The sequence below is a fragment of the Pituophis catenifer genome, unplaced genomic scaffold (assembly GCF_029215685.1).
Source record: "Pituophis catenifer annectens isolate HBS135680 unplaced genomic scaffold, rPitCat1.0.hap2 SCAF_1, whole genome shotgun sequence".
NCBI lineage: Eukaryota > Metazoa > Chordata > Lepidosauria > Squamata > Colubridae > Pituophis > Pituophis catenifer.
Window position 1 is genome coordinate 103,259,546 of NW_027256881.1, and position 12,053 is coordinate 103,271,598.

At 36.9% G+C, this 12,053-nt stretch overlaps 1 protein-coding gene across 1 annotated transcript in view; it reads left to right on the plus strand.

The window, feature by feature from the left end:
* Positions 1–11,271, plus strand: part of HACE1 (HECT domain and ankyrin repeat containing E3 ubiquitin protein ligase 1) — a 41,822-nt gene extending 30,551 nt beyond the window's left edge. The window contains exons 21-22 of the mRNA XM_070953749.1: positions 9,614–9,727; positions 10,239–11,271. Coding sequence (XP_070809850.1) covers positions 9,614–9,727; positions 10,239–10,341 — 217 coding nt within the window. The 3' untranslated portion in view covers positions 10,342–11,271. The remainder of the gene's footprint in view (positions 1–9,613; positions 9,728–10,238) is intronic.
* The last annotated feature ends 782 nt before the right edge of the window (positions 11,272–12,053 follow it).

The following is a 12,053-nucleotide window of genomic DNA, read 5'->3' on the forward strand; positions in this document are numbered from 1 at the left end:
ATGTATATCCCCAATTATAAAACTAAAAAATCAGGAAAATTAAACCTCCCTATAATAATATAGCCGTATCTTAGAGAAAGAAAGAAAATGTAGGGATTTTAAAAAATACATTTATATCTGTTTCATCTATAACTGTAGCTGTGCTGACTTAAAAATAATTTTCATATATATTATCTTATTTTATGTGAGTATATGTTTTGTATTCATTTTTTGTGATGTTTATCCTTCTGTATAAGGTCAGTGGCTATTTAACCATATATTTATGCTAATTCTTATCTGATATAAAATATTATTATGTTTAGAACAAATGAATAGGCTTCCTTGAATTACTATCATTTTATTATTCTGAGTAAGGTGTGTTTTTTTTTCAAATTAAAAGAGTCTAATAATAATAATAATAATAATAATAATAATAATAATAATAATAATAATAATAATAATAATAATAATTTTATTTCTATACCGCCCTTCTCCCAAAGGACTCAGGGTGGTGTACAGCCTATTTAAAAACACAGACAAAAAAACAATATAAAATTTAAAATAATTAAATAAATTGGCTCAGATTTAAAACCCCAAAAAATTTAAATACCCCAATTTAAAACTATTGTGTTGATAGTCCGGCCTGGCAGAACAACAGGGTCTTCAATGCGCAGCGAAACACCCGGAGGTCGGAGATCTTACGAATTTCTGGGGGCAGTTCGTTCCACAGGGCTGGGGCTCCCACAGAGAAGGCCCTCCCCCTGGGTGTCGCCAGCTGACATAACTTGGCTGATGGCACCCTGAGGAGACCCTCTCTGTGGGAACGGACTGGTCGGTGGGAGGCTATTGGTGGCAGAAGACGGTCTCAGAGGTACCCGGGTCCTATGCCATGGAGCGCTTTAAAGGTGGTAACCAACACCTTGAATCTCACCCGGAAGACCACTGGGAGCCAGTGCAGCTCGCGCAGGAGGGGTGTCACATGGGCACAATGGGTTGCGCCCATAACCACCCGCGCGGCCACGTTCTGGACCAGTTGGAGCCTCTGAGTGCTCTTCAAGGGGAGCCCCATGAAGATATATGTATATAACTCTGATTTTAAAGATTATTGTCATTTGATTTCCCTGTTAAACTTGGCTGCAAAAATATCATGTAGACTTCCGATATTGTTACTTTCAACTACACATACCATGTCATTTTCCATGGGAAATTTTTTGGCTAATATTAATTAATAATTGATATTTTAATTATACATTCATAAAAAATGAAAGGAGTTGTTTTGTTGGATGTGGCAAAGGTTTTTGATATGATATAGTTCAAATTTTTGGAACCTGTTTTGACCAGCTTGTTCCATCTGGATTTGGCCAACTTGTTTCGCCAACTGTATTTTTTTTTAATTGATTGAATTATGATGGGGTATTTTGATCCCTCAACCTGAATGGAACTTAAATGCCCTATAGGTAACAGTTATGCAGCATAATAGCCATCTCTTTTTTGTTTTCATTCTCTTGAAATCCTGTTGGCCCATCTCTTGCAGTTTGTTTACTAACTTCACAGTTGTGGTTTTAATTAGAAATGTTAATGACTGAGGAAAGACTGAGGGAAGATTTCTGTGATATGGGTGCAGAGACAAACTGATTGATGCTTTCATTTCCCCATGCCATTGGCTTTCTCTAAGCCCATTTATTAAACATTAGATAATGTATGTATATATATATATGTGGGGGGAGGGGGAGGATAAGATTTCCAGAGGGAAAATTTATATAAGACTCAAGTAGCATTATACCAGGAGGGACATCACCTGATAATTTAATTTTGCCAGTGTGTAATATTTAAGCATTTATATAGCCATTATAGAATACTGAGTTGAGCTGTTCAGCAGATGGGCTGAGAGTGTAGCAGATGCATGGCACAAAATAGAAAGCTTTAGTCTTGGTGAAACACATGTTTTTTGTTGTTATAGACAAACTTTATTTGTTAATCCTTAAAAAAAAAAAGAAAAGCATTATTAGCTTTTATTAAAGGTAGCCCTTGACTTACGACTGTAATTAAGAACAGAATTTCTGTTGCTAAGTGAGATAGTTGCCCAAGCTTGTGACCTTTTTTGCGACAGTTAAGTGAACCATTAAAGTTGCTAAGTGAAGCATGTGGTCATTAAATGAATTTGACTTCGCTTGTTGACTTTGCTTGTCGAAAGCCAGCTTGGGAAGTCGCAAATGGTGATCATATGGCCCCAGGACGCTACAAACATTGTAAATATATTTATTTATTTATTCATTAAATTTATTTGCCAGCCATCTCACCACGAAGTGACTCTGGGCAGCTTACAAGGTTAAAATGATAAGACTATACAAAAAAAATCTGTATTTAATAAGAATAAAATACTATAAAAATACAAATTATCAGCTATAACTAAAAGATGGGGAGTAGGATGAGCAGAGGAGTGGAGTGGGTTCTGTTGTTAATCTATCTTCTACCGTCAGCGTGACACTTCCCCATTGGAGCCCCAGGCCAAATATATGCCAATTGCCAAGGGCCCGAATTTGGATCATGTGACTATTGGACTGCTGTGACAGTTGTAAGTGTGGGGACTAGTCCTCAGTCACTTTTTTCAGTGCCATTGTAACTCAAAATGATTGTTAAATGATCAAGCCAAGAACTAGTTATATTTAATTGTTGCGAATTCTTTCTTTAGATCAGTGGTTCTCAACCTGTGGGTCGGGACCCCTTTGGGGGTCGAATGACCCTTTCACAGGGGTCGCCTAAGACCATCGGAAAACAAATATTTTCAATGGTTTTAGGAATAATTTTATTGTTGGGGGTCACCACAACATGAGGAACTGTATTAAAGGGTCGCAGCATAAGGAAGGTTGAGAACCACTGCTTTAGATAAATTGTGTACTATTTTATTTTACTCTTGAGAGGAATTTCTGAAAATCTTACAGCTTTAAAAAATATATATTCTTAATGAATTAGAGCACTTTACAGTTCTTGGGGAAAGTGACTGGTGCTTGAAATAGGAATATCCTTGGCAAATATAAAAGGTTGCAAGCTTGATTACATAATTATAGAATCATTACATGGGGCTATCATTCAGGTTTTTGTTTTCAACCATTGTACAGAACATCAGATCCCACCAGAAACACAAAAACATGAGAAGAAGGTAGTGTGGATAAGCTTGTTTCTTCCATGTTGTTGTTCCTTCTTCTTTTTGCTGTTCTTCCATGTTGCTGTTTTTACATGCTAACAAGGAATCAAGAAAATAATAATAGGCTTGCAATGCTTTAGGAGTGTCTCCCAGCAGAAAATAAATGTCCTTTGTGGAATTTCTGCCAGCAGGCAGCAGCTGAAAGCACGCTCAGTAAACTTTTTTTGAAGAGACCACATTGGGCATTAGAATTTCTGTTTGTGATGGAGCTTAGTTGGCATCTGAGATCTGGGCCAGTGCTGTGGCCTGTTTACCAGTGCTGTGGAGTCGGAGTCGGAGTCGAGGAGTCGGAGTCGGAGGAAATTTTGGGTACCTGGAGTCGGAGTCGGAGTCGGCAAACAATGCACCGACTCCGACTCCGACTCCTACTAAATTTAGATTGGAATTTTAAAAAAAGCAAGTTTAAATGTCCCAATTCACAAAAAGTTATAATTAATGACTTCTCTACTGTAAGAATAAAGACCAATGCATGCAGTGCCTCACGTAACCGCAAAATGAACACGTTAAGTGACCGTGAAGAAGCATGCTTTTCATGTGCTTCACTATAAGGCACGCAACGCACAATTAGGAGTGGCAATACTTATACTTTCCATAGTGTTGTGTTCTGCTGTTACAGGGAACGCAGCGCCCATGGGTAACCTAGCCTCTCACTGATAAGGGATTAAGTAAATATGTTTTTTGCAGGACTAGAGACACTTGCATAAGTGAAGGGAATGGAGGGTCAATAGTTCAAGACTGAAGCTGTAAACCATTGGAAAAACTGCTGTCATTCAGCTAAGGCTATAAAAACTTGTAACTCTGATTGTTAGCTTAAACTTTAAACATGACTAAACACTGTTTAAATTTATGAACCGGCCAAATACTCTGTTCAAAGAAAATACATTGTATGTTTGTATGTGTGTTTCTAATTATTGTTATTTATTCATATTTGTTCTCTTTTATTCTTTAAAGTTTAACAATTCATTCTTTATCTTAATATCTTTATATTTGTTTGGGGTTGGCTTTCTTCCCTTTCATCTTTTTTATTGTACAGCAATCTTTCTCCTCAAACCTACCACCTCTCTCTTTTCTTTCCTTCTTACTTTCTCTTCCTCACCCTCTTCTTCTCCTCCCTACTTCCTCTTCCTTTCTCCTTCTCCTCCTCTCTTCCTCCCTCTCTTACCCTCACTCCTACTCTAATTTCCCTTCCCTTCCTTCATCCCTCTCTATTGCTGTATCCTTTTATGTATATGGACTACTCAGAGGGCTGAAAAAGTTATTTCTGACTGGTCCTCTCCCTTTTGACCAGTCCTCGAACTTACGACTGTCCTCACATTTTACGTTTTTGCCCTATCTTGTCACCATGGTGAAGAGAAGCAGTTGTGAAATGAGTGACATGGTTGTTAAAAATGCTGCACGGGCATAAATGTGAGGATGGTCATAAGTGTGAGGACCAGTCAAAAGTGCGAGGACCTGTCAGAAATGACTTTTTTCAGCCCTCTATACACATAGCCATGGCCACCCGGTCACATGACCAGCTAGCCACACCCACCCAGTCACATAACCTCCAAGCCATGCCCACAAAATAAGCCACGCCCACAGAACCGGTAGTAAAAAAATTTAGAACCCACCCCTGGTTGGGGGTCACCACAACATGAGGAACTGTATTAAAGGGTCGCGGCATTAGGAAGGTTGAGAACCACTGGCTTAGAAGAACTTGGTGGAACAGCTTCTTGGATTCAACTGTAAGTGTTTATATTGTATAGGACAAATCATGTCTAGGTTTAGTGCTGGGATATATAGCTTATTTGTTTGTATAAAGCCATGTACGTACAACTTACAAGACTGTGTATGTTGATATTAAAAATCTAATTATATGCCAGTTAGTATAACATATTTTATATTTTAGGGAAAGAGGCATCCTAAACAATGGCAAAAAGACTGCTAACAACAAACACAACAAAGTCTACTGTTTATGAGCACTTTGCATTATCAAGTGATGGAAAACATTACGTGTGCCAATGTATTAGAAAAGATGATGATGGTGAAAAACAATGTGATGCAAAAATTAGCAGTTTCAGTGGGCCTGATAAAAATGCACCTACAAGAGCATCAAATTTGAAAAGACACTTACAGCGTTTTCATCCCAAAGTGTTAGAAGCCGTGAATGAGAAAGATAGCAATGAAAACATTGCATCTACTTCTGTGACAAAAAACGTTCAGAAATCTACTGGAGAACAATCACAAATAAGAAAATTCTTTATATCTGACAAAGTTACCATAAGGATGACACCAGAAAAATTCAAACACCACATTATTGAAATGGTAGTAAAGAATAGTGTACCACTATCCTTCTTTTCACAGACAGCCTTTTTAGGCCTAAATGGAGAAATGGCAAAAAAACTTGGTGTTTCTCTGGAAAGAGAAAGTATAAGGAAACTTATAATTGAGGAGGCCAAATGTAAAAAGGAAGAACTACAGAAAGTTATGAAAGGACGTTTTGTCTTCCTTAAAATGGATGCATGCACACGTCACAGAGTCAATTATTTCGCTATTAATGTTAGATTTGTGGATGAAAATAACAAAACAATAACACGGACCCTCGGAGTAAAGGACACTCAGGCACATCACACCAGTGATTACCTTCAGAAGTTAGTGGAGGGTGTTCTAGAAGATTTTGAAATTAAAAAGGAACAGATTTTATGTGTTGTGACAGATAACGCTTCTAACATGTTGAGCACAATTGAGAAGATGAAGGCAGATGAAGAAGGTATCAAACAGATATTAGACTTAGAGGAAGACAGCTCTGCAAGTATTAGAGAAAGTTTAGAAACTGAAGAGAATGCTGACATTTTTTTAGACAACTTTGTTGAAGAAGCATTGAAGCTTGCTACTATTCATCATATGCGATGTGCTGTTCATACACTGCAACTTGCCATAAGAGATGGATTAAAAGATCGCCATGCAGCTACATTAATTGGCAAATTACGGCAAGTAACTGTTGCAGCCAGGGCCCCAAAAACAGATGCAATTTTGAAAAGACGTGCAGGAAAAGGAGCCATTTTGGATCAAACAACTCGCTGGGGAAGCACTTATTTAATGGTGAAGCGTTTGCTTGAACTTAAAGACTTCATAGAAGAAATGGACAATGAAAATCTTGCATTAACTGCAAGCCAGTGGACACAAACAAAAGAGCTGGAGAACCTTCTTTCTCACCCCTTCACTGTCACCAAGAGGTTGCAATGTGATGATCTAACCCCGGGTAAATTCCTCTTGGAATGGAAGAGCCTGTTATATCGCCTGAACAAAAATGGAGGGTTAATAGCTGAGGGCATTGCATCTTCAATGATGAAAAGAGAGAGTCTTTTGCTGGAAAATGAAATCTTGTTAGCGGCTATTTATGTCGACCCAATGAGCCGACTTTTATTGAACAGTAAACAGATTGCTACTGGGAAAAAGGCCCTCTATGATGTAGCAGTTCGCATGAAGGGATTACGACCTGAAATACCTCCACAGGAGGATGGAGTTCTTTTAAGCAATAGTGGTAACTCAGAATCATCTTCTTCAAACGAAGAATTAGACTTTGATTCCTTCTTAGACAAAATGGAAGTTGCTAAAGGAAAGCGACGTCGCATAAGCGTTACAGAACCAGTAAATGTCCAAATAAAAAAATTCCAACAGGAGTTTTATAAAGCACTAAAAGAAGTTGAAAAGTATGATCGCTCATCAAAACTTACTGTTGAAGAAGCCATCCTTGTTTATCCAGAGATCGTTAGTGATGTGGCCAGAATAGTTACTGCAATGCCACCCACCCAAGTCAGTGTCGAAAGATTATTTTCAGCCCTAAAAATAATAAAGTCTGACTTAAGAGCCTCTATGAAAGAGGATCTGGCAGAGGCAATTCTCTTCCTTAGAACTCTACATTGAATTGATTTGCATTTGCTAAGCCTATAACTACATTTCAAGATTAATATAAACCATTTCTAGGTTTTACAGATTTTGTTTTTGGTTCATATAGATAAGCTTTGTTTTTGTTCTAAAACAACCAAATAATGTGGTTTGTATTTTTGAACTGGTAAAGTTCCTGTTCCTGATGTTTATGCCTGCTGCTACTATCCAGCAACTTGATTAATTAAATTAATAAAAAAAAATTAATAAAACTTTGTTGTTTTCATTGTGTTTGTCTTTTGCTTAAACTGTTCAATACAGTAGACTGTTGGCTTCCCAGCCAGTAGTCCTGTGGTAATGACATGTATGTTGCCTTTCTTTCCTTCAAGGAATGTATAAAATACATTCGCATATTAATACAGAGGAGTCGGAGTCGGGGAGTCGGAGTCGGAGTCGGAGTCGGAAGTACAAAAAACTGAGGAGTCGGAGTCGGAGTCGGAGTCGGAACATTTATCTCCCGACTCCACAGCTCTGCTGTTTACCATAGAGTGTCACCAGTCTGACTAACGAAACCAACAAACATAGACACTCTCAGGAACTTTGAAATCCTAAAAGCAAAACTTTATTAACTACATCATTTCGGGACTGAAGAAAGCAAAACCAGCTCTAACTTTTCCCATGTAATATTGCACAGTTGAAGAATAGAGTTCTCCCTTCCTCCCACTGGACAGGTCACATTGTCCAATTATGAATCGTTCTTTTGTTTTGAGAACAGTTCATGTCTTGGCCAATACCTGCAGAAGTGTCCTTGGTTGGGCCTGGGCTTTCACGGTTGAAGTCTGTAGCCTCCTCATTCCATCTTCCCCTTCTCTCCCCCCAATTCTTTGGCAAGTTGAAAAGCAGATAATATTGCATAAGCAAATTCAATCTTGACATAAAATTTACAAAATGACCGGAATATGTCAGTATACAGAAGGCAATTCTGCTGACTTGTTGAGTGGAGATGATCGGGAACCTCTTACTTCTAGTGGTAGAGTTTGCTCATGATGGGCCAGGTAGTTTGAACCAGTCTGGAAGTGAATCTCAAACCAAGTAGCACTGTGTTGGACTCTGTCAAATGACAGACAGGCAAAATTCTCCCTTCTCTCAAGGGAAAATAGATTGGATGCTTATGCTGGCCCATATTTAATGCAATGTGGATTAATCCAATGCAGTGTGTTCTTTCTCTTCAAATTAAAATTACCTTGCAATGTACCTACCACAGACTGAAACCATTGATAGAGTGGAGTTTTTTTGCCCCGGTATTCTTTACAAAGTGTATTTATACTACAATTGTAAATGAAGCCATTGCTTTCTTCTGACAAAACTAAAAAGTTAAAAGCAGAATAGATGAGATAAGAAAAGCTTTTGGAAAATCAATAAGATCATTAATTACATGGCTTTTTATGATGTAATTCTTGTGATGTGAAATAGGAAAATGATTACCTGACTTTTGGAAAAGTAGTGTAGACATGTTGAGTCGTTTCTATCGATGGCTATACAAGATGGGAAATCCAATTTTTATGGCTCCTTTTCCTCATTCTTCATGCTCCACTAAAAATTGTTCCTGAAATCTAGGAATACCTCCTGTGGAAGAAAGCTGGACTTTTGCAGAAATTTATGTTGGTTCACAATAAAAAACTAAATTTGTCTGGATTCTGAAGAAATATGAACATGTTACATTGTTACTTTTAAGCCTTTTTAATAGAAGCTTGTAAAATACCTAATGAAGGATTTTTCTTTGCTGTGATATTTCTGGTCCAATTAAGATAAAACATTTCTGAATGTTTTCTGAAGCAAAACCAGTGTCTAATATTGTTATTTAGAGTGTTATGTATTGAAATACAGCTCTGCAAAGCTGCAAAATATTGTTTATTTCACAAAACAATATTAAAAGGAAGGTAACTTCATTTTTTACCTTAAAGCCATTACTTTTGTTCTATAATTACTTAAAAGAAGTTGGAACTTTTAGCAGTTACTCTTTATATCAGAAATGTAGAAATCTTAACAATTTATTTCTGTTATTCATAAAGAATTTGTATATTATATGGCTTTTTAGTTACTATTTCACCTTGCAGCATACTAGTGCATTTTAGTGTCGGTTTGCAGTGCTTAGCTTCACATTCATATACTTCAATAGCTTCATTGCCAAAATGAAAATGCTAGTTGCATAAAAATGTAGATGTACTGCTTAGATGATTTAGAACTTAAAATGTCATTGCTATAGTGGAAAAAAAAATCTGCATTTAACCTAAATGTAATAAAGAACATAGGGATAGAAGTAATAATCTTGTATATTTTCCCTTCTCCCCTCTGAACAGCTGATGAAAGTATGTAACACCTCTATTCGGTGGCTCTTCCAGTGAAAGCTTTGAAGGGAAACTGGCACAGGGTTGCATTTTTTCAAAAAATTCAGTTCAGCTTATTATCAGTTCTAGATCTTCTCCAAAAAGTCATTGCAGGGTTCATGTATTAACAATGCTTGTAGTTTTTCTTAAACTTCTTATCATCAATGTTTTTCAGTTCTAGAGTACCCCATGGTGGCTTTGCCCATATAATGGGTGGGAGTGGATTGCAAAATTTCACGATTGCTGCTGTGCCATATACACCAAATCTTCTACCCACATCAAGTACATGGTAGGTTATATTGAAATACATTAAGGACAGAATGTTTTCCTTAAATTCTTTTGCTTTGGGGTCCCAGACAAGAATTTATTTGCCTAGGTACAATCTTGCATCTTAATAAAACAGTCACTTCTGGTCATTTTCATGTAGAATTGATTCTTATCAAAAAATATAGATATTTAAATTATGTCTTCCATTTTGTTGGGAAAAAATGTACCTCTTGCAATCGAGTATTAATGGGCAGTAGTACAGAATCACTAAAGGATCCTTTATTTAAAATTGCTCTATTGCTTTTTCATTTCGTAAAAGATTTTTTTTTTTTTTTGGTTTGGCTGGATAATATTGGAATACTAAAGGGGACTGCAATGCAGCTCTTTTATACTTTATTTCAGGCAAGAAGGAATTTGGATGCTGATTTGAAAGTGTGGTGTCACATTAATTATCTCATGCAAAAACAAATTTCTCTTTTCAGATGGCATGTTTTAATGGGGAATTCTTTTTCTTCTTTTTTTTTCTGTTTCAGTATCAATATGCTGAAGTTGCCTGAGTATCCCAAGAAAGAAATCCTTAAGGACAGACTTCTTGTGGCTTTGCATTGTGGAAGCTATGGGTATACAATGGCATAATGAAGCGGGACATTGTCTCCGATTGCTGATGCGCAATTCCTCGTGGCAAAAATAATTGAGCAACCTGTCAGCAAAAGGGAGATGGTGGCAGTTAGAAAGAAGCCTTGGTTTGAACTCCATAGGTAGCGTCAGTTTTTACAAGTTGCAAAAGATACAGGGCGTCTCCTTCCTCCATGCCGTTAAGCATTTTTACAGATTGTTCTGAGACTCAGTTTTTAAATGGTATTTCTCCATTAAACACGGCCCAGTCCATCCCTCTAATCTGTGTTTTTTTTATCGGAACACTCTGAAGCTGTTCTAGTTGTAACAGATGTGAAATGTGTTTGCCTTTCCACCCTAACTTTGCCATTAGTAAGGGTGGCGGTCGAGGACTGTAACACTAGTTGACTGTGTTATATAGGCAGAGAGATGCTATTCTGCTCCATGATTAGTGTGAGATCTGAGAATCACTGTCTTTAACTTCCAAGGGCTTGTTCATTGCTGTAAGATGACATAAATACCGAGCATGTTAGAAATATTGTATACTTCGGACTATGTATTTTCTTGCATGCAAAAAAAGGTGACATATTTATTTATTTTTTTCTTCAGGGGACATTGAACAAAATTAGAGAGTAAAATAGCAAATGTGATTTATTTTTTCCTGCTCAGTTTAAATACTTTTTTATTTTTCTAGTTATTTAATATCTGAACATTTAAAAGGTTTATTGGCAAAAAAATAATAATAAATTTCTGGAAATAAAAAAAAAAAATCTGTATTGCACATTTCAAATGCACAACATAGCCACAACTGAACTATTTACAATTTCATGACCTTTGAAAACATGTATATTTATTTTAAAGGAATATTTCCCTTTATTGGGGAAGGAGTCATTTTCTGGTGCCTGAACTTTGAGAAAAATATTCATTAAAGTGAAATATTTTATTTGTAAATTACCATTGGTCACTTGTGTTTATCAATACTAGTGTTTATCAATGTTTTTTGTACTTGTACATTATAAACATTTACTTCATTAACCAAGAAGATGTGAATGGGTTATATGGCAGAACAGGTTTGATACATTTTCCCTGTTTTATTTATTTATTCATTCAATTTTACAATATTTATAGCTCAACATCAATGTAAAATGAGTGGGTACAACTGTCCACAATGAAATACACTAAACATATGCATAATAAAAATAAATAATAAAAGCCCCTGTTTAGTTAATATAGGCCTGTCAAACTGGTGACCCGTGGGCCAGATGTGTCATGTGCAGGCTTTGCCCACCCCGGCCCCAGAAAGGCAAAAAAGTCATATGTCACGTGACGTGATCGAGTTTGGCAACCGAGAGTTAATATAATGACCAATGCCCATTGAAACACGATTGCTTTGGTGTGTTTTGGCATTCCTGTTTCAGTTTCAGTTTATTAAGATTTATATACCGCCCTACTCCCGAAGGACTCAGGGCGGTGAACAGCCAAGATAAAACACATACAATATAAAATTTAAAAAACAATTTAAAACGTGTTAAATAAATTTGGCCCATACTAATTAAAACACCCCTGTTTTTAAGAACAAATTAAATTAAACAATTAAAAAGAGTTAAGCCAGCGCAGCTTGTTGAAATTAAAAAGTCTTGAGGGCGTGGCGGAAAGTGCGTAAGTCCAGGATCCTCCGTATCTCCGGGGGGACTTCGTTCCAAAGGGCAGGTGCACCCACAGAAAAGGCTCTC